General features: G+C 47.0%; 3 protein-coding genes across 6 annotated transcripts in view; 2 read left to right on the top strand and 1 right to left on the bottom strand.

The window, feature by feature from the left end:
- The first annotated feature begins 502 nt into the window (after positions 1 to 502).
- On the top strand, positions 503 to 17,520 carry JPT1 (Jupiter microtubule associated homolog 1). Its single transcript, XM_036088713.2, has 5 exons — positions 503 to 699; positions 8,642 to 8,784; positions 9,142 to 9,239; positions 10,284 to 10,302; positions 17,253 to 17,520. The coding sequence occupies exons 1-5, from the start codon at positions 644 to 646 to the stop codon at positions 17,399 to 17,401; spliced, it is 465 nt and encodes a 154-aa protein (XP_035944606.1). The 5' UTR covers positions 503 to 643; the 3' UTR covers positions 17,402 to 17,520.
- Positions 2,402 to 23,111, bottom strand: part of ARMC7 (armadillo repeat containing 7) — a 39,992-nt gene continuing 19,282 nt past the window's right edge. Inside the window, exons 3-4 of one of the 4 annotated variants that reach the window (XM_078066055.1) lie at positions 18,570 to 18,679; positions 2,402 to 2,673 (exon numbers count right to left, since the gene is read on the bottom strand). In XM_078066055.1, the coding sequence (XP_077922181.1) occupies positions 18,600 to 18,679 (80 nt within the window). In that variant the 3' untranslated portion in view covers positions 2,402 to 2,673; positions 18,570 to 18,599. Of the gene's footprint in view, positions 2,674 to 7,293; positions 7,362 to 14,478; positions 15,503 to 18,569; positions 18,680 to 23,111 lie in introns of those variants that run through there. The other 3 variants (XM_078066056.1, XM_078066058.1, XM_078066057.1) reach the window with 3 other exon arrangements.
- On the top strand, positions 20,746 to 23,110 carry NT5C (5', 3'-nucleotidase, cytosolic). Its single transcript, XM_036088706.2, has 5 exons — positions 20,746 to 20,997; positions 22,087 to 22,187; positions 22,262 to 22,322; positions 22,509 to 22,623; positions 22,743 to 23,110. Exons 1-5 carry the CDS (start codon positions 20,800 to 20,802, stop codon positions 22,901 to 22,903), a joined length of 636 nt encoding a protein of 211 aa, XP_035944599.2. The 5' UTR covers positions 20,746 to 20,799; the 3' UTR covers positions 22,904 to 23,110.

Here is a 23,111-nt window from a genome sequence, read left to right as displayed (position 1 = left end):
TTGCTGACTCATAGTGCTGCTGTTTCGAGACGGTCATGTTTCCAAATGGGACACACAGTAGGTATTCAATGAATGTCAATTTGTGGAAGTAATTTTCATCCCTTGAGGAGCATGCCTTACTATATCTCTCCATGAGTAAGGCAATGGTAGGTGAATGGTAAAGACAAATCTGTCCTCGGCTTGTGGGTTCCAACTCGCCCAGGGCGAGCTTTTCCCTCGGTCAGGTAACTCCCTTAAGTGACAGCGAGCACAACTTGTGCCCAGTGCGGGGCCGGTTTGTCCTTTGTCCAATCATCACCGAGATTTGGGGGTGGGGGAGGGGGAACTTCCAAAGACCTACCCTGACCAGGAAGGGGGCGGGTTTAGGCTGAGCTGGGGCCACCGCAGCCCATCAAGGTGCCCGCACGATGCTTGGCACTCCAGGGAGCCAATAGGAACAAAAAAGCTATTTGAATTGGCCAATACCGGCAGGGTGGGGGCGGGTGTTTTTCGAGCTTTATAAAGGCTGCGGCCGGTGAAGCAGGCGGTGGCGGAGGCTCCTGCAGCGGTCGCTGGTGGTCGGGTGGGGAGCACTTCTGCGCCCCTCGGACCTGACCCTTTCAGCGCTCTGCTCCCGCTCCAGCCTACCTCGCTCTTCGGCACCATGACCACCACCACCACCTTCAAGGGAGTCGATCCCAACAGCAGGAATAGCTCCCGGTGAGGCTGCGGGGCCGCACCCGCCCCGCGCGGAGCTCGGGAGGGTGGGGGCGGGAGGGCCGCTGTCCGGCGGGGCCACGGGGGCCGGGCGGCCGGTCGTTGGCGGTAACGTGCCCGGGGCGCCGCGCTCGTGCCCGGCCGGGCGGCGGGGCTCGGCCGTCGGCTCGGTCTTTGTGCGGTCCCGCAAGCCCGCGCGCCGGCCCCGCCCGATTCCCGCTCCTCTCCCATTCATTCCTCCCCCGGAACGAGGGGTCGGCCGGGGAGGGCCGGGGCCGCTCGCCCTCGCAGTGCGGCGGGCTTTCGGTAGTCGGGCCATGCGGAGAGGGTTCGCTTCCTTCCCTTTGCGGCGCGGCTGGCCCGACCGCAGGGCGGTGGTCTTGGCCCCCAGGTGCCCGGGCAGCCCCCGGGGCGCCCTGGTCAGGCCCCATTGTCCCACCCCCGGCCACGCGCTTCTGCCTCTGGCCCGGGGCAGGTGGCGGCCCCGCGCCCGGCGCGGCAATCACCTCTTGCGGCCGCAGCGATCGAGTCTTGCGGGCTCCTACCCACTGGGGCCCGCCCGGCAGGTGTTATTTGTGGTCGGTCGGGGCTGGTCATCGCGACCCCCACGCCCGTCAGGACGCAGCCGTCAGCCCTCTGCGAAGTGCTTCCCCTTTGCTAACAAAGGAAAGACCCCTGCTCCTTCCCCTCCCGCGCCCACCCCCGAACACGAAAGGGGGGGTGAGCCAGTCCGAGTGGGTTTTCTGCGCTCAAACCTTCGGACCTTGGTCTTTGCTTCCCACCTCTTCCCCTTCCCCCTTTGACGTTTGCCAAACGAGTTCTTCGCTGGCCCGGGTTCCCGAGCTGGAGGAGGGTTCCTGTTCTTGGGCGGGGCCGGAGACATCCATTGTCTCTTCCGTACTATCTCCACCTGGGAAGCCGGGGCCTTTCTGGCCAGTCTGGCTATTGCATTTGGGGAAGAGGGCACTGGGTGTTTGGACCGGAACCCTTTTCCAAGCCCTTGCCTGACTTGGTGGAAGGGTTTGTAACCGGTGGAAGGTGTCCACATTGTCTCGGCTAATTGCACACTGTTCTTTTAAGGTGGATACAGGCATTTCTGAGATCCTGCTCAAGGCTTGTAGGAAGCTTAGGTCCACTTTTTCTGGGCATCTATTCTTCACTGATCAAGACCGGCTGTCGTGTGCGGCCAGCCTTGGGGTCCTGGGCAAGTGGCACAAAGGGAGCCATTTTGTGGGGCTAAGAAGACGGCTGTGAAATAGTGCCTCACGGGGGTTGGAGAACTTGGGGACAAAAAGCTGGCCTCAGCAGTGAGTCTTAGGCGGGAGGTTGGACATGACATCCCTTTTCAACTCATTCCTTTCCCTTACACAATGTAGAAAAGAGTGGGAAAGATTTATAAAACTAAATTGGTGGGTCCTGGCAGGTTGGGGACCTTCAGTAGGACAGATCTATGAAAATACTGGTCACTCCCTCTTCTGTTGTCATCCTTGCAATGAGATCATTTTTTTCAGAGGACACTGGAACACACTGAACCTTGGTTTTTCTTTTTGTGCCATGCGGTCAACTTTCTGCTGCTTAGACTGTAGTGACTGGAATGTGAAAATTGACACATTATGTAAAAAATCAGGTTTTATCTTTTGGGGTTAAGTGCTGTTTAGTGCTTCATAAAGAATTTCAGTAACCGGGTCAAATGAATTCCTCATGCTAGTTTTTTGATATGTGTATTGGAAATGTGAGACTGGAATGGTTTTTGGTTCTGCAGAATAAATGTTTTCATTCACCTTTTGTCATCAATTTCCCTCCAATATTGTGATCTCAGGACTGGAGCTTTGTCCTTGTATTTACTTCTTATCTCTCCTTCCTCTGTAAGCTCACCCGAATTCTTCACTTGTTTCTGCAGTAACATTCTTCTGGCTCCATAAGCACATGATACATTTAGTCTGGTAGGGGATGATCTGCAAAGATCACATGCGAACTCTGGGGTTTAAAGAAAGAAGAGAAAAAAAAGAGTAATTTAAAAAAAAAAATTGCTATCCGTAGTACTCGGGCACATTTTTGTTGGGTCTCAAATATGTAATCCTGGTTTAGTTCAGAAAGAATAGGAAGATCTTAAAAAATAAAACTGAAATAATTTCTGTCTTATGATCCAAATCCTTTGTTTGGGGATGTCTCACTGTTACAAATGGGCTTTACAACACTGACGTCATCGGAGTAGGTATTCCCTGCTATTGCGGGAGGAACACAGACCTTTAAAAAGTTGGGTGTTCAGAGCTTTGACTTTCTTTTTAAGCTGGTGTTTGGGTACTAGTATCTTTTTTTTTTTCCCCCTTTTTTTAACGCCAAAAAATACTTCCCAGCCTGCTAGGGTTCTGAAGATTTTCATCTTGCTAAAATAATTCATGAGAGTTTAATTATGATGGAAAGGAAAATCATTCTAATCTCTAAGGAGTGAAGGGGATGACAATGAAGCAAGTTAATTTTGATTTTATTTCAGGTGTCTTTGTTGATTTGGGGAACGAGGGATAAAAACCTGGTTGCTTCAAACTTTAACATGAAAGAAAGCCTATTAAGAATTTATAACACACCTTTAATTATGATTTAAACAGTTTAATTAAGCAAACCTACAATTAATCATCTTTATAAAATGCCTGGACACACTTTTTTTTTTTAAGATTGATTTATTTGAGAGAGCGCGAGAGAGCAAGTGAGTGGGAGGAGGGGCAGACGGAGAGGGAGAGAGAATCTCAAGCCGGCTCCCTGCTGAGCGTGGAGCCAGACATGGGGCTCAGTCCCACAACCCATGAGATCGTGATCTGAGCTGAAACAAAGAGTCGGACGCTTAACCAACTGAGCTATTAAAAGTGAGGCTGTTGAACCAGATAGAACAGAGCCCAGCAAACTATCACCCAAGGGCCAAATGCAGCGGATGCCTGATTTTTATATTCATAAATGGTTGTAAAAAAAAAGATTCATTTCTTGACTTGTGGAAATTACATGAAAATCAAATGCAGTGTCTGTAAATAAAGTTTTATTTGAACAGAGCTGCGCCCGTTCGTTTTCATGTTGTCTGGGGCTGCCTTTGTGTTACACGGCAGAGCCGAATAACTGCAAGAGACCGCATGACCCACAGGCCAAAAGCATTTGCTCTCGGGCACTTTACACCAGAAGGAGAGGATCCGCCACCCTTTCCTCCGTGTACTGCCTGATATTCTTTGAGCCTCTGGAGGTTTCTGTACTTACTGATCGACTTTATGGAGGAGGTGGAGGTTTAAGAGATGGGCTAGGTTTTGAAGAGCCTTTGAGGAAAGGGTAGAGAGTGCTCTAGGCCTGAGTAAGAATGGGAGTAAGACCCCAAAGTGGAGATGAACCAACTATTCAGGGAAAGGTGAAGAAAGTGGCTGGACTGGATTGATGAAGAAGGTAAGAACTAGATAAGGTGGAGAGGCCCGTTGATAGTCATGTTTCCTTCAGTCCTGCCTGGGCTTAACCAAGGCTTCTGCTGGCTTGTGGGTAGCAGGGACAAGGTACGAAGGGGCGGTGGTAGGGAGGCCAGGCCAGGGTGTCAGCTGTACCCGACGGAGCAGAGGACCAGGATTTCTGTTGCAAGATGCAAGGGGACATGGGTACCCACGAATGATCACATGCCGTGGCCAGTGGGAAAACTAGTATTGTCAAAAGAAACATTGTCAGGGAATTCTGGGACCCAGAAGCTGCCTTTAAAAGAATTTTAGATTGGGGCTCCTGGCTGGCTCAGTTGGTGGAGCTTGCGACTCCTGATCTCGGGGTTGTGAGTTCAAGCCCCACGTTGGGTGTAGAGATTACTTTTTAAAAAAATCTTAAAAAAAAAAAAGAATTTTAGATTAATGGCAATATAGAAAAATACGAAGTATGAAAAAGGACATTGAAATTCACCTGAAACCCCATCTGAGAGCACAAACCCTGGATAACATTGTGTGTATATATTCTCAGGCATTTATGTCTAGTTCAGATGATAGTAGCTAGTAGCCATGATGGCTATGTTCTAGGTTCTGTTCTAAGCACAGTCTATAGGATATCCTTAGAATAGTCTTACAAGACAACTGCCATGAACCTCTTCTAAAAGAGAAAACCAAAGCATAGAGAGAGGTTAAGCAGTTTTCCCAAGGTCACACAGCTAGGTAAGTGTATCTCTTTATATACACAGCATTTTATGTAAAACATAATTGGCCTTATGTTTGTTTTCCAACGTTTTTCATTTATTGTGTTTTGAATAACTTCTCACATCTACTAATGAAGGTAAATCTGACCCTAATGTATACAGCTTTCTGTTGTATGGACATGCTTTGATAACTAAGCCCCTATTAAGGGCCAGTTAGGGTAGTCCCAATTTTATTTACAGATTAACATTTTTATAGGAGTACCCTTGTACATATATCTGGTTATCTGATTAGGATAATTTCTGGAAGTAGAAATGCCGGTTCATATAAAAAGCAAACAGTTGACACATACTATCAAAATATCCTTTAGAAAAGTCTGTACAAGGGGCGCCTGGGTGGCTCAGTGGTTAAGCATCTGCCTTCGGCTCAGGTCATGAATCCAGGGTCCTGGGATCGAGCCCCACATCAGGCTCCGGGCTCCGCGGGAAGCCTGCTTCTCTCTCTCCCACTCCCCCTGCTTGTGTTCCTGCTCTTGCTGTGTCTCTCCCTGTCAAATAAGTAAATAAAATCTTAAAAAAAAAAAAGTCTGTACAAATTTGGGGTGCCAGGGTGGCTCAGATGGTTAAGCGTCTGCCTTCGGCTCAGGTCATGATCTCCAGGTCCTGGGATCGAGCCCTGCGTTGGGCTCCCAGCTCAGCGGAGTCTGCTTTTCCCTCTCCCTCTGCCTTTCCCCCTGCTTGTGCTCTCTCTGTCTCTCTCTCTCTCAAATAAAAATCTTTTCTAAAAATTCATTTTAATTTATTTTTTAAAGATTTTATTTATTTATTTGACAGAGAGAGACACAGCGAGAGAGGGAACACAAGCAGAGGGAGTGGGAGACAGAGAAGCAGGCTTCCCACCGAGCAGGGAGCCTGATGCTGGGCTCAATCCCAGGACCCTGGGATCATGACCTGAGCCGAAGGCAGATGCTTAACGACTGAGCCACCCAGGTGTCCTGCTATCCATATTTTTAAATTGCCTGTTAGTACCTTTTGTCCATTTTTGTCTTGTGATTCTTATACTTTTTTTAAGTAATCTCTACACCCAACATGGGGCTCGAACTCATGACCCCGAGATTGACAGTCGCAAGATCTACTGACTAAGCCAAACAGGCACCCCTCTTCTTTTTTTTTGTTTAAAGATTTATTTTAGAAAGAGAAAGTGCGCGTGTGATTGGGGGGAGGGGCAGAGGGAAAGGGTTAGAATCCTCCAGCAGACTCCTTGCTGAGCGGATCCCAGGACCCTGAGATCACGGCCTGAGCTGAAATCAGGAGTCAGACACTTAACCGTTGGAGCTGCCCAGGTGTGCCCAGTGGCAGTCTTTTTGAGTCTTTTTGAGAGAAAACTCAGAATTCTGAGGAGAAACTGACAAACTTCATTGTAGTAGGAATTGTTAATAGATTCTCTCATTAAGTGAAAAAACATACTTAAAAATCAGTAGATTTGAACAACTCACAGTTAGCAGGCTTGATCCTAGTAGACCAATAGAACATTGGCAAATACACATTCTTTTCAAACATATATAGATTAAGTTGACCACATATTAGGCCTTAAAAGCACCTTTCCTCAAATTTCAAAGGATTCATGTCATACAGGCAGTTGTCTGTGTTATAATTAAAAGCTAGAAATTAATAAACCAAAAAGACCCCTATGTTTGGAAACTTATAAATGTACTTTTAAATAATCTATGGGCCAAAGAAGAAAATAATGGAAGTGAGAAAACATTTAAAATGCAACAATAGATTTTGGGGCACCTGGGTGGCTCAGATGGTTAAGCGTCTGCCTTCGGCTCAGGTCATGATCCCAGGGTCCTGGGATCGAGTCCCACATCGGGCTCCCTGCTCCTTGGGAGCCTACTTCTCCCTCTGCCTCTCTCTCTCTCTGTCTCTCATGAATAAATAAATAAATAAAATCTTTAAAAAAAAAATGCAACAATAGATTTTAAAAAATCAAGACTTGGAATGCCCTTAGAGGGGCACTTAGAAGGGAATTTACACCATAAATGTTTAATTTTTACTTTCTAATGTAAGGAGCATCATTTGCAAATGACATTTGTTATTTATTTGGGAACTTGGATGAGATGGACATCCTGCTAGAAAAATATTTCTCCAACTGATTCAAGAAGAAGTAGAAGACCAGACTACTCCTGTCCCCAATAACGGAATAGAATTAGTAGTTAGAAAATCTTCCCGTAAAACCATGTCCATTTTCTCTTTCTGAGCAGTGACATGACAAGTTAAATTGAGTTTTTCCAGGGAGGGAACACATTGATCAACCCGAGGCAGGAAGCTCTGGAAATGCGCCAGTGCTGGGTTTCCTTGCCGAACGGAAAGCTATAGAGGGTGTCCAGTGGTGCCTGGTTATCGAACACGCTGAGAGTCTTCCACCAGTGTCTCATCCGGACTTCCTCCTTGTGGTTAGTTCCTCATGTTTGCTGGTGAGAACGCAGCGTGCCTTAGAGGTGTATAAACAGGGTTCGCTGGTGACGCCCTGACAGGAGGAGACTATCATAAGCTTTCCTTGGGTTTCCAAATTGATCAACTTAACTTTTACCTGTTTATTCTCCCACTTTTAGTTTTGTTGGAAATAAAAATGGAAATGCCTTCTGAATACATAAATAACAAGATGCACTTCTAAACTTATTTGTAAATATATCCAGCTAAGCCCATTAGGCAAGGTCTGTTAGGTCTTTTGCTGTCTCCTAAAAGGGGACATCAACCAGGTTGTTTCAGCTGCCTTGTGCGTCAGACAACCTTACTACAAATATTCAGTTTTTTTTATTGAGAATAGTTGACATACAATATTATATTAGTCTCAGGTGTACAACATATAGTATTGGACAATTCTATACATTATGAGATTCCCACCACGATAAGTGTTGTCCACCATGTGTCACCATACAAATTTATTCAGTATTATTATTTCCCCTTTCCTGTACTTTTCAGTCCTGTGACTTATTTATTTTATAACTGGAAATTGGTACCTCTTAATCCCCGTCACCTGGCTCACCCATCCCCCCTGCCCCCCCCCCCCCCGGCCACCACCAGTTTGTTCTCTGTGTTTGTGAGTCTATTTCTGGGTTTTTTGTTTGTTCATTTGGTTTGTTTTTTGGGTTCCATGTAGAAGTGAAATCATGTAGTATTTGTTTCTGTCTGACTTATTTCATTTGGCCTCATACTGTCTACATCCATCCATGTTGTCTCAAATGGCAAGGTTTCATTCTTGTTTATGGCTGAGTAATATCCCATTGTATCTATACACCACATCTTCTTTATCTGTTCCTTTATCAGTGGACACTTGGGCTGCTTCCGTATCTTGCCTGTTGTAAATAATGCTGCAGTAAACTTAGGGATGCATATATCTTTCCAAATTAGTGTTTTTGTTTTCTTCACGTAGATGTCCAGAGTGGAATTACTGGGTCATATGATATTTCTATTATTAATTTTTTCAGGACCCTCCATACTGTTTTCCACAGTGGCTGCACCAATTTACATTCCCACCAACAATGTACAAGGGTTCCTTTCTCCACATCCTTGTCAGCACTTGTTGTTTCTTGTCTCTCTGCTACTAGCCATTCTGACTGGTGTGATCCAGTGCTGAATTTATACCACGGTGAATCAATTCCTTTTTCCCATTAGCAGCTCTCACTTGTGGGGGGTGGGGTAGGAGGAATGAATGGGTGAGGGAAATGAAATGAAGGTATTTGAAAACATTTATGCCTAGAAATGTTTTGGTATGATCTGAAATGGATGTTTTGCCATTATGCCAAGGGTTTTGCGGCCTCCAGGCGGTGGATCCAATTTTTCATTAGGCTTTGATGAACCAGCAGAACAGCCTGTGAGGAGGAACAAAATGGCATCTAGCATCTTTGGGACACCTGAGGAAAATCCTCCTTCATGGGCCAAGTCGGCAGGTACTGCTTATATCTGTGATCACTGGTAAAAGGTCCAGATCCAGCATGAATAACTAAAGTTGGTTTTGTGTGATGAGCAAAATCCAGCTCAACCTTAATGAGATCAACAACAGTTAAAGCTTGTCAGTGGAGGAAAGACTGGGACCAAGAAGTGGGAACTCCTGAGTCTTGAGGGGTCAGAATAAGGACTGAGGTCAAATTGGGTTATTTGGTAGAATTTTTAAGCTCTCAGTTAACCCTCCTAACCCTGTTTGCTCATTTTGTAATATGAGACTAACATGAACATCACTCACAAAAGAAGTGTTTTTGCTTTAGTTCTTTCTGTCGTGTTCCTCACGAAAGTATGTTTTAATTCAGGTGCCAAGTCTAGTGGTGGCAGAGAGGATTCTGAGTCATCTGGACCCCAGAGAAGGAACTCTTCTGAAGCAAATGCTGGAGACTTCTTAGATCTGAAGGTCAGTGTGACAACATGGGGGGAAAAAGGGCTTTGAGGTTAATACAGTTTAGAAATTCACTTCTCTCCTATTGTACGAAGAGCTTCAGTTCCACCACTGGAGTCTTACATAGAGATAATTAGGAAAGGGACTGAGGCCATATTGGGAATGGAAGATCAATAAAGAATAAAGTCAGAAAAATGAGGTGACATATCTAGGTTTGTTCAGATGTCTCTTCTACCAGTAGGATTAGTCTCTCTCCTTCACTGTTGAATTTGGGAACTTCTGGATCACACTTATTTCCTGTGTAACTCATATGTAGTAGCATTTGTGAGTTCAGACTGTTTTCGTTGTTGGCAAACATTGCCCAGTTGTTTTGAGCCGAACTCCAGGAGACTGCAGCCTAGGCGTTACCCTCAGGTGTCTGCAGAGGAGCATGGTCCCAGTGCCCCCAGGGATGTGTCTAGAAGCCTGTGAGCAGGGACCGCAGAGCACACAGAGGCATCAGCCGTGCAAATGTGGAGAGACCTGTGTGGGGCTTTGGAATTTATAGAGGCCCTTCAGCAACTGGATAAGGAGAAGGAGAATGGAAGGATAAATTTACCAGTTTCCCATTCTGATAAAAGATCCTCTGAAATGCTCATTGAATTAGGCCATTGGCGGAAATGTTCAAGTTTTTTTGGTGTGTTGGATATTGCTGGCACTGGGGCAACTTGTCCTGCAGCTTTTTTGTTCAGCCTTGTCCCAAAGTAAGTGAAGGTCGTGATGTAATTGTATTGCGTCCCGACCCTGGACTGGACAGCATCAGAATGAAATTTCACATTTGGTTTCAAATAGAGAGTAGCCCGTCAGAACTGTGCCTGCTTTATTTGTTTGTTATAAAATTAAAATCTGGCGTAAGTTTTGAGGGGCACCTGGCTGGCTCAGTCTGAGGAGCATGTGACTCTTGATCTCAGGGTTGTGAGTTTGAGCCCCATGTTGGGTGCAGAGATTACTAAAAAAAATTAACTTTAAAAAAAGAAAAATAAAAACTGAAGTAAATTTTAAATTTCTTTTCTTTTCTAGGGAGAAGGCGACATTCATGGTGAGTCCTTCTGAAGCTTTCTGGTTCTGTAAATGGTTTTAGCATAGATTGGAATTTTTATTGAGATCATGTCTTGGGGAAAGAGACAGGGGAGTGAAACCTGGCTTTGCCCCAAGTGCCGGCACACACTGAGGGGGGAGGAAAGAAAAATGAAACTGGGAGGTTAGCAAACATGGCCACATTTGTATCTGCCACAGTGAGAGCAACGTCAGAAATGCACCAGAAAGGAAAAACGGAGAGTCTTTCACAAATATGTGTACAGTAGTCAGGCTGGTGTCTGTTATTCTTAATGAGAGCTTTTTAGTAATAAGGTGCTGGCATTTCAAGCTTGGCCCACAGCATTTAATTTACCAAGTTTGTTTGATTTTATGCTGAGGTGCTTATTCAGCAAGACATCGGTCGGTACCTCTGTGATCTTGTAGATGATGATGTAGGGGGCAGATGTAAATTCTCAGCATCCATGTTACCAATTAGATGTGGAAATGAGCTATAATCATTTATTTAATGATATTCAATCTTTGAAGTATTTATTGGAACTTCCTTAACAAGTGCCAGAGAATTCCTTCCGCGTGTAATGAAAGGCTTGTGCATGTCAGGCAGTAGGAATCAGGTGAAAGTTGACTCGGTGAAATGCAGCTGTCGGAATGCCGTCTGGTTCAGAAGGAAGAGGCTGCTTCCTCAGGGCCTCTTGCTACTATTACATTTTGTGAGGCAGTCGTCCTGTGAAATAGGTTTAAGAACCAGATTCCTCTTCTGCCCTCTCAGACGGTGTTTGTTTTCTTTTTTAAAGATTTTTTTTTGAGAGAGAGAGAGGGAGCAAGAGAGCACGAGCAGGGGGAGGGGCAGAGGGAGAGGGAGAAGCAGACGCCCTGCTGAGCAGGGAGCCTGACCCGGGGCTCCATCCCAGGACCCTGAGATCATGACCTGAGCCGAAGGAAGAGGCTTCACCGACGGCGCCACCCAGGCGCCCCTCAGACAGTGTTTCTTGATGGGCATGGTGGGAGGAGAATCTCCTGAACCTTTGTGAGCATTACCTGGGTTCCTCCTCGGTGCCCAAGTCACTGTGTCACTGGACTGAAGATGAATTCGTTATTGTTCGTGTCCAGTGTGTTCCATTTGCAAAGACTCTTCTGGAGGTAAAGAAATCTTCAGGGCTTTTCAGTTTTGCTGCTTTTCATATTCTGAAATACTTCCACATCAGACCTTACTTTTAGCAAGAATCAGCTAATCCTTAGTCACTACTTTTGGACAGTGAACATAGTTAGAAGTCTGGGGAGCCTGGAGAAATATGTGAGAGCCCCTGATGAAGTTAGGAAAAAATGTGTCATTATTCCTGCTAATAATAATTCTCCCCCAGTTCAGTTTGTTACAGATTCTTCAGGTGAACAGCACCCTGGGTTGAATAGTATGACAAACCTTTACTTCTAGTTCATTTGTCATGAAGTGACAAGGGGCATAAGAATTCAAGATCTATCTGGTGGCCTAGAGGTCAACCCCAGTCCTGTTGCCAAGTTTACTTCGAAGTCAAGCTACTCTACTCAGTTTATTTTTTATTTTTCTTCTTTCTACTCAGTTTAAATAAGACAGATTTTGTTTGGATATAAGGAAAATTGCCTTCCTCTTTTGGGGAATGAAATATAGGAATGGCTAAAGGGAGCACGTGGGAAATCTGTAGCGGAGGGAGAAGGTCCACGGGATTTAGGTCGAAGTCTTTCCCGCCTTCAGGCAAGTTGGACAGTCTGCTGCACTTCTTGATGTTCTAATTCTTTCATCCTTATAATAAACCACTATATCATTTATTCTGATGTAAGTGTCTGTTCAGTGACCTCACTGATGTGCCAAGGAAGAAAGACAAGTCAGGAGTATGTAAGACAGGTATTATAGTAGAAGTGTTTGTGTTTATTTATTATTATTTTATTTTTTATTTTTTTATTTTTATTTTTTAAAGATTTTATTTTTTTTGAGAGAGAGAGAGCATGAGAACAGGGTGAGGGGCAGAGGGAGAAGCAGACTCCCTGCTGAGCAGGGAGCCTGATGTGGGACTCAATCCCAGGACCCTGGGATCATGACCTGAGCTGAAGCCAGTCGCTTAACCGACTGAGCCACACAGGCGCCCTATTATTATTATTTTTTAAAGATTTTATTTATTTATTTGAGAGAGAGAGCATGGGAAGGAGGGCCAGAAGGAGAAGCAGACTCCCTGCTAAGCAGGGAGCACGATGTGGGGCTCGATCCCAGAACCCTGGGATCATGACCTGAGCCAAAGGCAGACGCTTAACCGACAGCCACCCAGGCGCCCCAGTGTTTGTGTTTAAAGTCCCATTTTTCAGTTATTAGATTCAACAGACAAAAGCTTTCTCTGTCAGGTCCTGTGTAAGTTTCTAAAGCCTTACTCTCAGTTCCTGTACTTGCCTCATTATAGACTAAAGGGATGGAGTAACAGACTAGCTTCCATTCTTTCTGGCTGGAGTATTTCTGACTAGACAAAGGAGCATTTAAATTAAGGCCTGCTCTTGTTTATTCTCCATATGTGCCTTTTTTTTTTTTTTTTTTCTTTTTTGGCATGTTATCTAGTCGTGAAAGACAAAACTGTTCCCTTTTTTTTTTTTTTTTTTTTTTTTTAAGATTTTATTTATTTGACGGAGAGATAGAGAGCACAAGTAGGCAGAACAGCAGGGGCAGAGGGAGAGGGAGAAGCAGGCTCTCCGCCAAGCAGGGAGCCAGACGGGGCTCTATCCCAGGACCCTGGGATTATGACCCAAGCCGAAGGCAGCCGCTCAACCAACTGAGTCATCCAGGTGCCCCCAAAACTGTTCCCTTAATAATGAAAGGCAAATATAAGATTGGTGGGTGTGAGCTTGATTTATCAAAAATCATTTTATGGAGGGGCGCCTGGCTGGCTCAGTCAGTAGAGCATGCAACTCCTGATTTCGAGGTCATGAGTTTGAGCTCCACGTTGGGCATGGAACCTACTTAAAATTAAAAAAAAAAAAATGATAATAAAATAAAAATCACTGGGGCGCCTGGGTGGCTCAGTCGTTAAGCATCTGCCTTCGGCTCAGGTCATGATCCCAGGGTCCTGGGATCGAGCCCCGCATCGGGCTCCCTGCTCGGCGGGGAGCCTGCTTCTCCCTCTTCCACTCCCCCTGCTTCTTGTGTTCCCTCTCTCGCTTTGTCTCTGTCAAATAAAGAAATAAAATCTTTAAAAAAATAAAAATCACTTTATTGGAGGGGCGCCTGGCTGGCTCAGTCCATGAAGCAGACAATTCTTGATCTCGGGGTTGTGAGTTCAAGCACCACGTTGGGTGTGGAGATTACTTAAAAAAAAAAAAAAAAAGTCTTAAAAAAATAAAAATAAAAATCATTTTATGGAAATTTTATGGAAATAAATGACCGCAGTAGAGCTGCAAGGTAATGTTGTGTCCTTTAGTAGTACTGCTGTAACTGCCTGATCCCAACAGACAATGGGGAACTGTTAGAGCACTGCAGTGGTGAGGCCAAGTCCTAGCAGCAGCAACAAAATTGCTTAAATCGATAGGCTGGCTCAGGTGGAGTTCATGCTCTGTGCTCGACCATCTTGGATTGTTTCAGGATGTCGGTTTTTGGGTTTTGTTTGTATTTACAGTAAATGGGACATATTTAAGTCCTTATCAGAGGACTTGGGTAGTTAATTTTGACGCATTTGATCCTGCTTCTTGTGCAACAAGAGTGTGGCAATGGGAAACTGGGCGGGGGGGAGGGGTGACCTTTTCTTGCTACACTGTTGTTTATAACTAGGAGGGCTGTCATTTTGGAAAGCTTCATACTGATTTTTACTTGTAGTTGATAATAGTATAGAACATTGTATGTGTTATGTTACCTCTAAAGAATGTTCCAAATTTTCATAAAAGGTGATGTCAAAAGCAGAAGTAGCATATTTCTGAGTTGGTTTTTTTTTTTAAGATTTTATTAATTTATTTGAGAGAGAGAGAAAGCACGAGCAGGGGGGAGGGGGAGAGGGAGGAGCAGGCTCCCCGCTGAGCAGACCTGAGCCGAAGGCCCACGCTAACGCTTAACCCGTTGAGCCACCCAGGAGCCCCTATTTCTGAGTTTTTTGTTGAGTTTCCGATCTTAAACCTCTTCCCCCTTGGACTTCTCAGTATCAAAGACGGCTAAATCAAAACTTGGTACAAGTGGTTTTAGGAACATGAACTTTTAATGGTTAGTCTTTGAGGGACTTAAAGTACATTTTTTCAACATCAGAATTTTTCACTGGTGTCCAGTATGAGTCCATGTGAAGTTCTTAAATTATAACTAGTATTTCTCTTCTATTGCTTCCAGGGTTTTGGAACTCCTTAATTTAGGGGAGGGAATAAATGTCTTTAAACCTTAAGGTAGTTTTCTTTCAGGTTTTATGAATTAGTGTTTGGTTTCTTACACTAAAGGTGCCTTTGTGTGTATGTGTAAGAAAGATTGAGAGAGAGAGAGAGAGAGATTTTATTCTAGAGCAGGTGTTAGAATATGCAACTGAATTGAATTTGATAGTTTAACATTGAAATGAGACCTGGCATTTTGCAGGCACTTTTGACTTGGAACAAAGACTTTTCCATGTTTGGAAACTGCCTCATTAAGAATATATGTTTGGGGGCGCCTGGGTGGCTCAGTTATTAAGCGTCTGCCTTCGGCTCAGGTCATGATTCCAGGGTCCTGGGATCGAGTCCCACATCGGGCTCCCTGCTCAGCAGGAAGCCTGCTTCTCCCTCTCCCACTCCCCCTGCTTGTGTTCCTGCTCTCGCTCTCTCTCTGTCAAATAAATAAATAAATAAAATCTTAAAAAAAAAAAATGTTTGTTGGGAATTTCACAGATAAGTGGATCATCAAGCAATGTCTAGGACGTTGGTAATAATGCACTAATTCTCAAGACTTTGACATGGAGAGTACCCAGTTAATATAAATGGGAATGACCTGATTAATGGAGATATTATAAGTTAGTAGGGGAAAGGTAGATCTTTAATAAATGATGTCAGTACAATGGATTTTCTTTGTGGTTAGAAAAAGAAATCAGGGGCGCCTGGGTGGCTCAGTCAGTTAAATGTCCAACTCTTTCTTTTTTTTGTTAAGAGAGAGCACACGTGGGCGGGTCCAGATCTCAGCTCAGGTCTTGATCTCAGAGTCATGAGTTCCAGCTCCGCATTGGGCTCTGCCCTGGGCGTGGCGCCTACTTGAAAAGAAAAATCAAGCTCACCTAGTAATCATGGAAATGTAACACCAAACAGGAATGAAATAACATCACCCATCAGTTTGGCAAATTTTATTTTTTTATTTTTTAAATGGTATTTTTTTTTTTAAAGATTTTATTTATTTATTTGACACAGAAAGAGAAAGCACAAGTAGGCAGAGCAGCAGGCAGAGAGAGAGAGGGAGAAGTAGGCTCCCCACTGAGCAGGGAGCCAGACATGGGGCTCGATCCCAGGACCCCGGGATCATGACCTGAGCCGAAGGCAGCTGCTTAACCGACTGAGCCACCCAGGCACCCCAGTTTGGCAAATTTTAAAGTGAGGTGGTTATCGAATGGTGGGTGTGCAAAACTGTATGGACAGTGTACTCGGACGCAGGTGGGGGTAGAGCACAGCACAGCCTCTTGGGAGATGATGTGCAGTGTCTATTCATACTGAAGATGGGAGCCCTTGAATCCCCGTGGGTACCTGTTCTAGTCTATCTACGTTACAGCTTTGTTTGGAATGATTGGGTTGGTTCCAATTTTTTGCTATCAATAGAGCAAATACAGTACTATATTATATCAAATATATGGATAGACTCTGTGATAAAATACTATAAAGCAATTAAGGTGAATTATGACTATGTGTATAAATATGGGTAAATTTCTAAGAGTGTAAAAAAGAAGTTTATATCATTTTTGTCAAATACAACAAAAATAAAAAACAGTAGTATGTATTATCTGTTGGGAATAAAATATAAATATTCATTAAACAAAGGGACGGGCGCCTGGGTGGCTCAGTTGGTTAAGCAACTGCCTTCGGCTCAGGTCATGATCCTGGAGTCCCGGGATCGAGTCCCGCATCGGGCTCCCTGCTCAGCAGGGAGCCTGCTTCTCCCTCTGACCCTCCTCCCTCTCATGTTCTCTGTCTCTCATTCTCTCTCTCGCAAATAAGTAAAACCTTAAAAAAAAAAAAAACAAAAAAAAAACAAAGGGACTAGACACAACTCTGTAGTAGGCACTCTGGGAGTTGGGAGAAGAGACCCATGTGGAGCTAGATTGGGGGTCAGGGGCCTATAGCTTATCTGTAATGTTCTTTTATTTTAGAGAAAGAGTGCAGTGGGGAGGCGCAGAGGGAGGGAGAATCTCAAGCAGACTCCCTGCTGAGCACGGAGCCCCATGTGAGGCTTGATCTCAAGACCCTGAGATCACAACCTGAGCCAAAATCAAGAGTCAGACGCTTAACCGACTGAGCCACCCAGGTGCCCCATTTATCTGTAATGTTCTAATTTAAAATACTTACATCTTCAGGACACCTGGGTGGCTCAGTCGGTTAAATGGCCAACTCTTGATTTTGGCTCAGGTCATGATCTTGGGGTCCTGGGATTGAGCCCCATGTCAGGCTCTGCACCTAGCGGGTAGCCTGCTTGAGGATTCTCTCTCTTCCTCTCCCTCTGCCCCTCCCCCTGCACTCTCTCTCTCTAATAAACCTATAAAAAAAATAAAATACATCTTCATATATGCATATAATTTAGAAAAGAACACACACAGAAAAAAGCCTGGGGACAAATATGACAAAAGACCTAACAGTGGTTAGTTTTGGGTTGTGGGAACATGGCTGAATGCCTGTTGCCTTCTTTAGGTATGATTTGGTATCTCCAGGTATGATTTGAACCATCATCCAAGAAAATCTTAAGATTCTTCGTCTTACCTGGAAATAGTTGTTAGCCTTAACTTCCTTCTGTTTTCCTAGAAAACGTGGACACAGACTTGCAGGCCAGCCTGGGGCAGAGTGAGGAGAAGCCCGTGCCCGCTGCCCCTGTGCCCAGCCCAGTGGCTCCGGCCCCAGTGCCATCCCGAAGAAACCCCCCTGGTGGCAAGTCCAGCCTCGTCCTGGGTTAGCTCCGATTCTCTTGAACTCTGTCGTTTTGTTTGTTTGTTTTCTCCATGCTTGTGAACTGCACAACTTGAGCCTGACTGTACATCTTTTGGATTTGTTTCATTAAAAAAGAAGCACTTTATGTACTGCTGTCTTTTTTTTTTTTTTTTTTTCAAAGAACAGGTTTCTCTTTATCTGTCCTGATTCCTCTGGGTCTGTAGGCCATGGCATGAGGGTTTTCTAGTAGTAGATTGGAGGGAAAGTTTTGTGACACTTAGTACAGTGTTTTTAAGAACAATTTGGTTCCAAATGTGTTAGAGGATCTTTTGTACTGAGGTTTTTAAAACCCTTTTCTTGTCAGCTTTACTTGGGTTTACCAAGCCTTGACTGGACAGACCAGTAAACAGTCCACAGGCACCGATCCTTCCGGCCCCCAAACACAGGGTTGTCTTTATGCCAAACCTACTCGTTGTTGGCCTACCTTGCAGTGCCCTTTGCTAAAAGCATCTTCCTGTGCCATATGGAACAGTAGAGGCTGGTGCCTCATGCCTTGCTGCCTGCAAAGCAAAAAACTGCCTTTTTAATTTTTGAACCTTAAGAAATAAGCCAGATACTAACTCGACTAGCTGATGAGCTAAGCCCGCTGCTCTCATGCAGAGGAAGGCTTCGATGTATGCTCAAACTGACAAATTCCAAGTGGTAAGCGAGCAAGGGCGGTGGCCACGTGGAAGTGGGTCTTCGTGGTGAACAGACCCCAAGGGGGCAGTGCTCTTCTTAGGTAACTTGAAGCTGTGTGCATGATGCTGGTGCTTGACCATGAACTGAAGTCTCATCCTTAAAATGTGTGTTGTACTTCACAATCCTGGACTGTTGCTTCAAGTAAACGATGTACAAATTTTGAAACATTGTGTCCTGTGTCATCTTTTTGAGATTGTTTCAGTGTTCTACCTGTTCAGTTGCTTTTTTTTCTGTGACCCTAAATCCTGTTGCCCAAGGATTGATGAGTCATTCAAGTGCAACAAACTAATGAAGGCCCAGACAAGTGGGCTCCTCTCTAAAGAAAATAGGTTTAAAGTTACAGCACGTGTTCAAAACAACAAAATGATATCTGTGGTAATAAAATACATAGTAGTATGGATAAATGATAAGCAAAATAATTATTAGCCAATATATTTTAGATTCTCCACCTACCCTTTGTGCTGGGCAGTAACATGTAAGATTTTAAGTCCTCTCGTCTTGCAAGGTGCCTCTCAATGGTGAGAGGTTACAGAAGAGGACTCCAGAGGAAGGGAGATGAGGACCTGAGGAGATAGAAGATAAGGAAAAAGCTCTTTAGGTTCTAGGCAGAAAGCTCTTTTTTTTTTTTTTAAGATTTTATTTATTTATTTGACAGAGAGAGACACAGCAAGAGAGGGAACACAAGCAGGGGGAGTGGGAGAGGGAGAAGCAGGCTTCCCGCGGAGCAGGGAGCCCGATGTGGGACTGGATCCCAGGACCCTGGGATCATGACCTGAGCTGAAGGCAGACGCTTAACGACTAAGCCACCCAGGCGCCCCTAGGCAGAAAGTTCTAGATCAACATGCTATATTAACTGTCCAAATTGGGCATTAAGACTTGGCTCTTAGGTTTAGCTACACTACTAAAGTGTGTTCTTTTGGCTTGTCTTTTAGGGACCAATTTCCTATCTTAAAAAGTGAGACCTTTGAGATGATGAGCATAACCACTGGTTCATTTGAACTACTGGACATTTCTTCGGGAATAATAAAGGTGTTTATAGGTTCGGGGGGGTGTAAAGTCTTTCTTCCTTATGGTGCAAAGCATTTGCAAAATGAAGTCAGTAGCTTTATCACAGGATCTGTCCAATTTCACTAAAACAGGTTAGCCCTACAAATACTAGCCTGAGTTATGGTTTCTATTAGGACTTTCAGGAGGTAGGAACCCTGTCTGTGCCCTCCTCTCTAATGGTCGGGATCCTGGAAAAGAGATGTCCCTGATTTGTTTTTTTGGTTTTTTTAAAGATTTTATTTATTTATTTATAGGACAGAGACACAGCGAGAGAGGGAACACAAGCAGGGGGAGTGGGAGAAGCAGGTTTCCCACCAAGCAGGGAGCCCGATGTTGGGCTCCATCCCAGGACCCTGGGATCATGACCTGAGCTGAAGGCAGACGCTTAACGCCTGAGCCACCCAGGCGCCCCGAGATGTCCCTGATTTGTGTCACTACTTGTAACTTCAGTGTTTTTTTTTTAAATAAATTTTATGAAGATAAGTGCCTAATCAAACTTAAAGTATTGTGAAGAAGGGACAGTGCTGCCAGTCATTCTGATATTATCAGAACGGATTTTAAGAAATTCTATGAAAACATGTTTGCTAAGGGTGTTACATTTTCTACTTAGAAAGCTTAGGGTCTAGAAAGTGGAGTTGAATATTAAGATGATGATGGCAGAACAACCAGTATTTCATTGACAGTTTGGACTTTACACTCAGGTTGTGTGATGTGAGTGGGAACGGGGGGGGGGGAACCGTGGAGAACTATTGCTTAATGCCGGTTATACCTCTTGAAGTCTTTTTAATTAGATCACTTTAGAACAAGACGCTAGTCTCCCCTTTGTAATGCTCCTGTTAACATTGGTTTGGAAGTACTGGGGTGTTCAAATGGGGAACTACAGGAAGATGGGTCACTTAAACCAAATCTGAGTTTCCAGTTTGTAGGTAAATCTATTTGGATGTGGTCATAAAATGGCGTAAAGTCTACAAAGGAGCATCAACGAAACTTAGCAGTGTTCCGCGCTTTCTAGACGGGGCTGTAACTGCCAATTCTAGAGCAGAGGTCAGTTCCACGGAAAGGACACTGCCGATTACCTGAGCTGGGTGGACATCGTCTCCTCGGGGTGGAACTAAATGTTCAAAGCGGACGCTCCCAACCCCAACTCTGGTTTAGGAGTTCGTCTCGGAGCTCGACTCACGCGAGTCAGGGGTCTTCAACAGTCTTTCACTTCAAAGTTACTGGGCGCCTCCATGAGTCGGGCCGTGGGGGTCTCTGGTCCGGGGTCCGGCGTCCGGAGTGTTCCTGCGTCCCGCCCCACAAGCAGGGAGGGCGGTGGCCTCGGGACTCGAGGTCGGGATTCTAGGGGTTGCGCCAGCCCCACAAGTTTAAGGAGCCCTGAGGCCTTCGCAGGATTTGGGGTCGTCCCCTGCGGAGTGGGGGAGGGGGAGCGGACGTGCACGCGGGCGCGCTCTCAGGCCGCCTCGCGCCGCCGCCTTGGGAAGGCCGCGCGCTCCCGCAGGGCCGGGTTCCCGGGCGCCCCATGCAAATGAGCCCCGGTGCGCCCTCCCACCCCGCGCCTCCGGAAGTTGCGGGCCGGGCGCCCGCTCCCCGCCCCCCGGCCACCTCGTCCTTCCCCCGCCCGCCGTCCGCAGCGATGGCGGCGGCGATGGCGGCGCGGCGCGCGCGGCCCGTGCGGGTGCTGGTGGACATGGACGGCGTGCTGGCCGACTTCGAGGCGGGCCTCCTGCGGGGCTTCCGCCGCCGCTTCCCTGGGGAACCGCACGTGGCGCTGGAAGAGCGCCGCGGCTTCCTCGCCCGCGAGCAGTACCGAGCCTTGCGGCCGGACCTGGCGGTAGGTAGGGAGAGAGCGGGAGCGCAGCAGGGGGCGTGCGCGGGAGGGGAGCTCCGACCCCACAGTGACCCCGGGAGCAGGAGCCCCGACCCCACAGGGCGCCCGGAAGCCGGGCGTCCCCACCTACAGAGAGCCGGGGAGCCAGGTGCCCCGACCACACAGTGTCCCCGGGAGCGGGAGCCTGGACCCCACATTGTCGCCAGGACCAAGTGCCCCGACCATACAATGTCCCCGGGAGCGGGAGCCCCGACCCCACAGAGAGCCGGGGAGCCAGGTGCTCCGACCACACAACGTCCCCGGGAGCGGGAGCCTGGACCCCACATTGTCGCCGGGACCACGTGCCCCGACCATACAATGTCCCCGGGAGCGGGAGCCCCGACCCCACAGAGAGCCGGGGAGCCAGGTGCCCCGACCACACAGTGTCCCCGGGAGCGGGAGCCTGGAGCCCACATTGTCGCCGGGACCACGTGCCCCGACCATACAATGTCCCCGGGAGCGGGAGCCCCGACCCCACAGAGAGCCGGGGAGCCAGGTGCCCCGACCACACAACGTCCCTGGAGCGGGAGCCTGGACCCCACATCGTCGCCAGGACCAAGTGCCCCGACCATACAATGTCCCCGGGAGCGGGAGCCCCGACCCCACAGAGAGCCGGGGAGCCAGGTGCCCCGACCACACAGTGTCTCCAGGAGCCTGGACCCCACATTGTCGCCAGGAGCGGGAGCCCAGACCCCACAGTTTCCCCGGGAGCCAGGTGCCCCGACCCCCCAGTGTCTCCGGAAGCAGGGCACCCTAGCCCCACAGTGTCCCCAGAAGCAGGTAGCCCGACCGCACAGGGCTCCTAGGAATGGGAGCCCTCCCCTTGGGCAAGACTGCCTCTGCTCCATTTTCAGAGACACCCCCTTTCTGTTTAACAGAATCCATTGTTCACTCTGGACAAGAAAGTCTGGAAGAATGCTTCCCCCTATATAAAATCCCCTCCCTGTGGCTCTGATTTGGGGATGGGTCCCCCAGGAATCTTACTTTGAGAGTCCTCCCTGGGGCTAGATCTGCTGGAGGCAGAAGCTGGGACAAGAACACGGTATCTTTCAGGACAAAGTGGCCAGTGTGTATGAAGCCCCAGGCTTTTTCCTAGACTTGGAGCCTATCCCAGGAGCCTTGGAAGCCATGCAGGAGATGAACAACATGCAGGAGTGAGGAAGGGCAGAGAGGGAGGGGCGGTGGAGTAAGGGCGGGTACCACCCTAACCCATGCCCCTTCCACGCAGCACGGAGGTCTTCATCTGCTCCAGCCCTCTGCTGAAGTATGAACACTGTGTGGGTGAGAAGGTGCGGTTACCCCAGCCCTTCATAGCAAACGGCTTCCTAAGTTCTGATGTTTAAAATAAACCAGCAGAACTTAAACACAGAAAGTGTGTGTGGGGGGGAGGGGAGCAGCATCTCTCAAAGGCTGGAGACCCCATTCCCACCTATTTACTCACTGGCCCTACTGACAGACCTGTGTCCTCACCTCAGTACCGCTGGGTGGAGAATCACCTGGGGCCCCAGTTTGTGGAGCGCATTATCCTGACGAGGGACAAGACGGTGGTCTTGGGGGACCTGCTCATTGATGACAAGGACACCATTCGAGGTTAGACCTGTTTTTCTGGCAACCTTCCAGGCATCTGGCCTGCTGGGATTAGGGAGAGGGAGTAAAATAACTAGATTACTGACTGCATCTCACTGCCTTTCTCCCACATCCTGTCCCAGGCCAAGAGGAGAACCCAAGCTGGGAGCACATCTTGTTCACCTGCTGCCACAACCAGCACCTAGCCCTACCCCCAACGAGGAGACGGCTGCTCTCCTGGAGTGACAACTGGAGGGAGATCATAGAAAGCAAGCAGGGGGACAGAACAGTGGATAGTAGCTGAAGGAAGGGAAGGCAGGCCAGCAGGGAAACCCAGCAGAGCTGAATGGCAGGGCAGTGTCGCGGAGGTGGCCCCCAGCACCACGGAGCAGGGAGACACAGTAACCTCCGTTCTCAAAAGCCAGCCACCTGGAACCCAACAAGATGGCTGGCCAGGAAACGGTGGGAAAATCACTCAGGAACCTTTTTAATAAAACACTTTGGCTCACCAC

Source organism: Halichoerus grypus, chromosome 2, assembly GCF_964656455.1.
Source record: "Halichoerus grypus chromosome 2, mHalGry1.hap1.1, whole genome shotgun sequence".
Taxonomy (NCBI): Eukaryota; Metazoa; Chordata; class Mammalia; order Carnivora; family Phocidae; genus Halichoerus; species Halichoerus grypus.
This window is presented reverse-complemented; position numbering and strand designations above follow the sequence as displayed.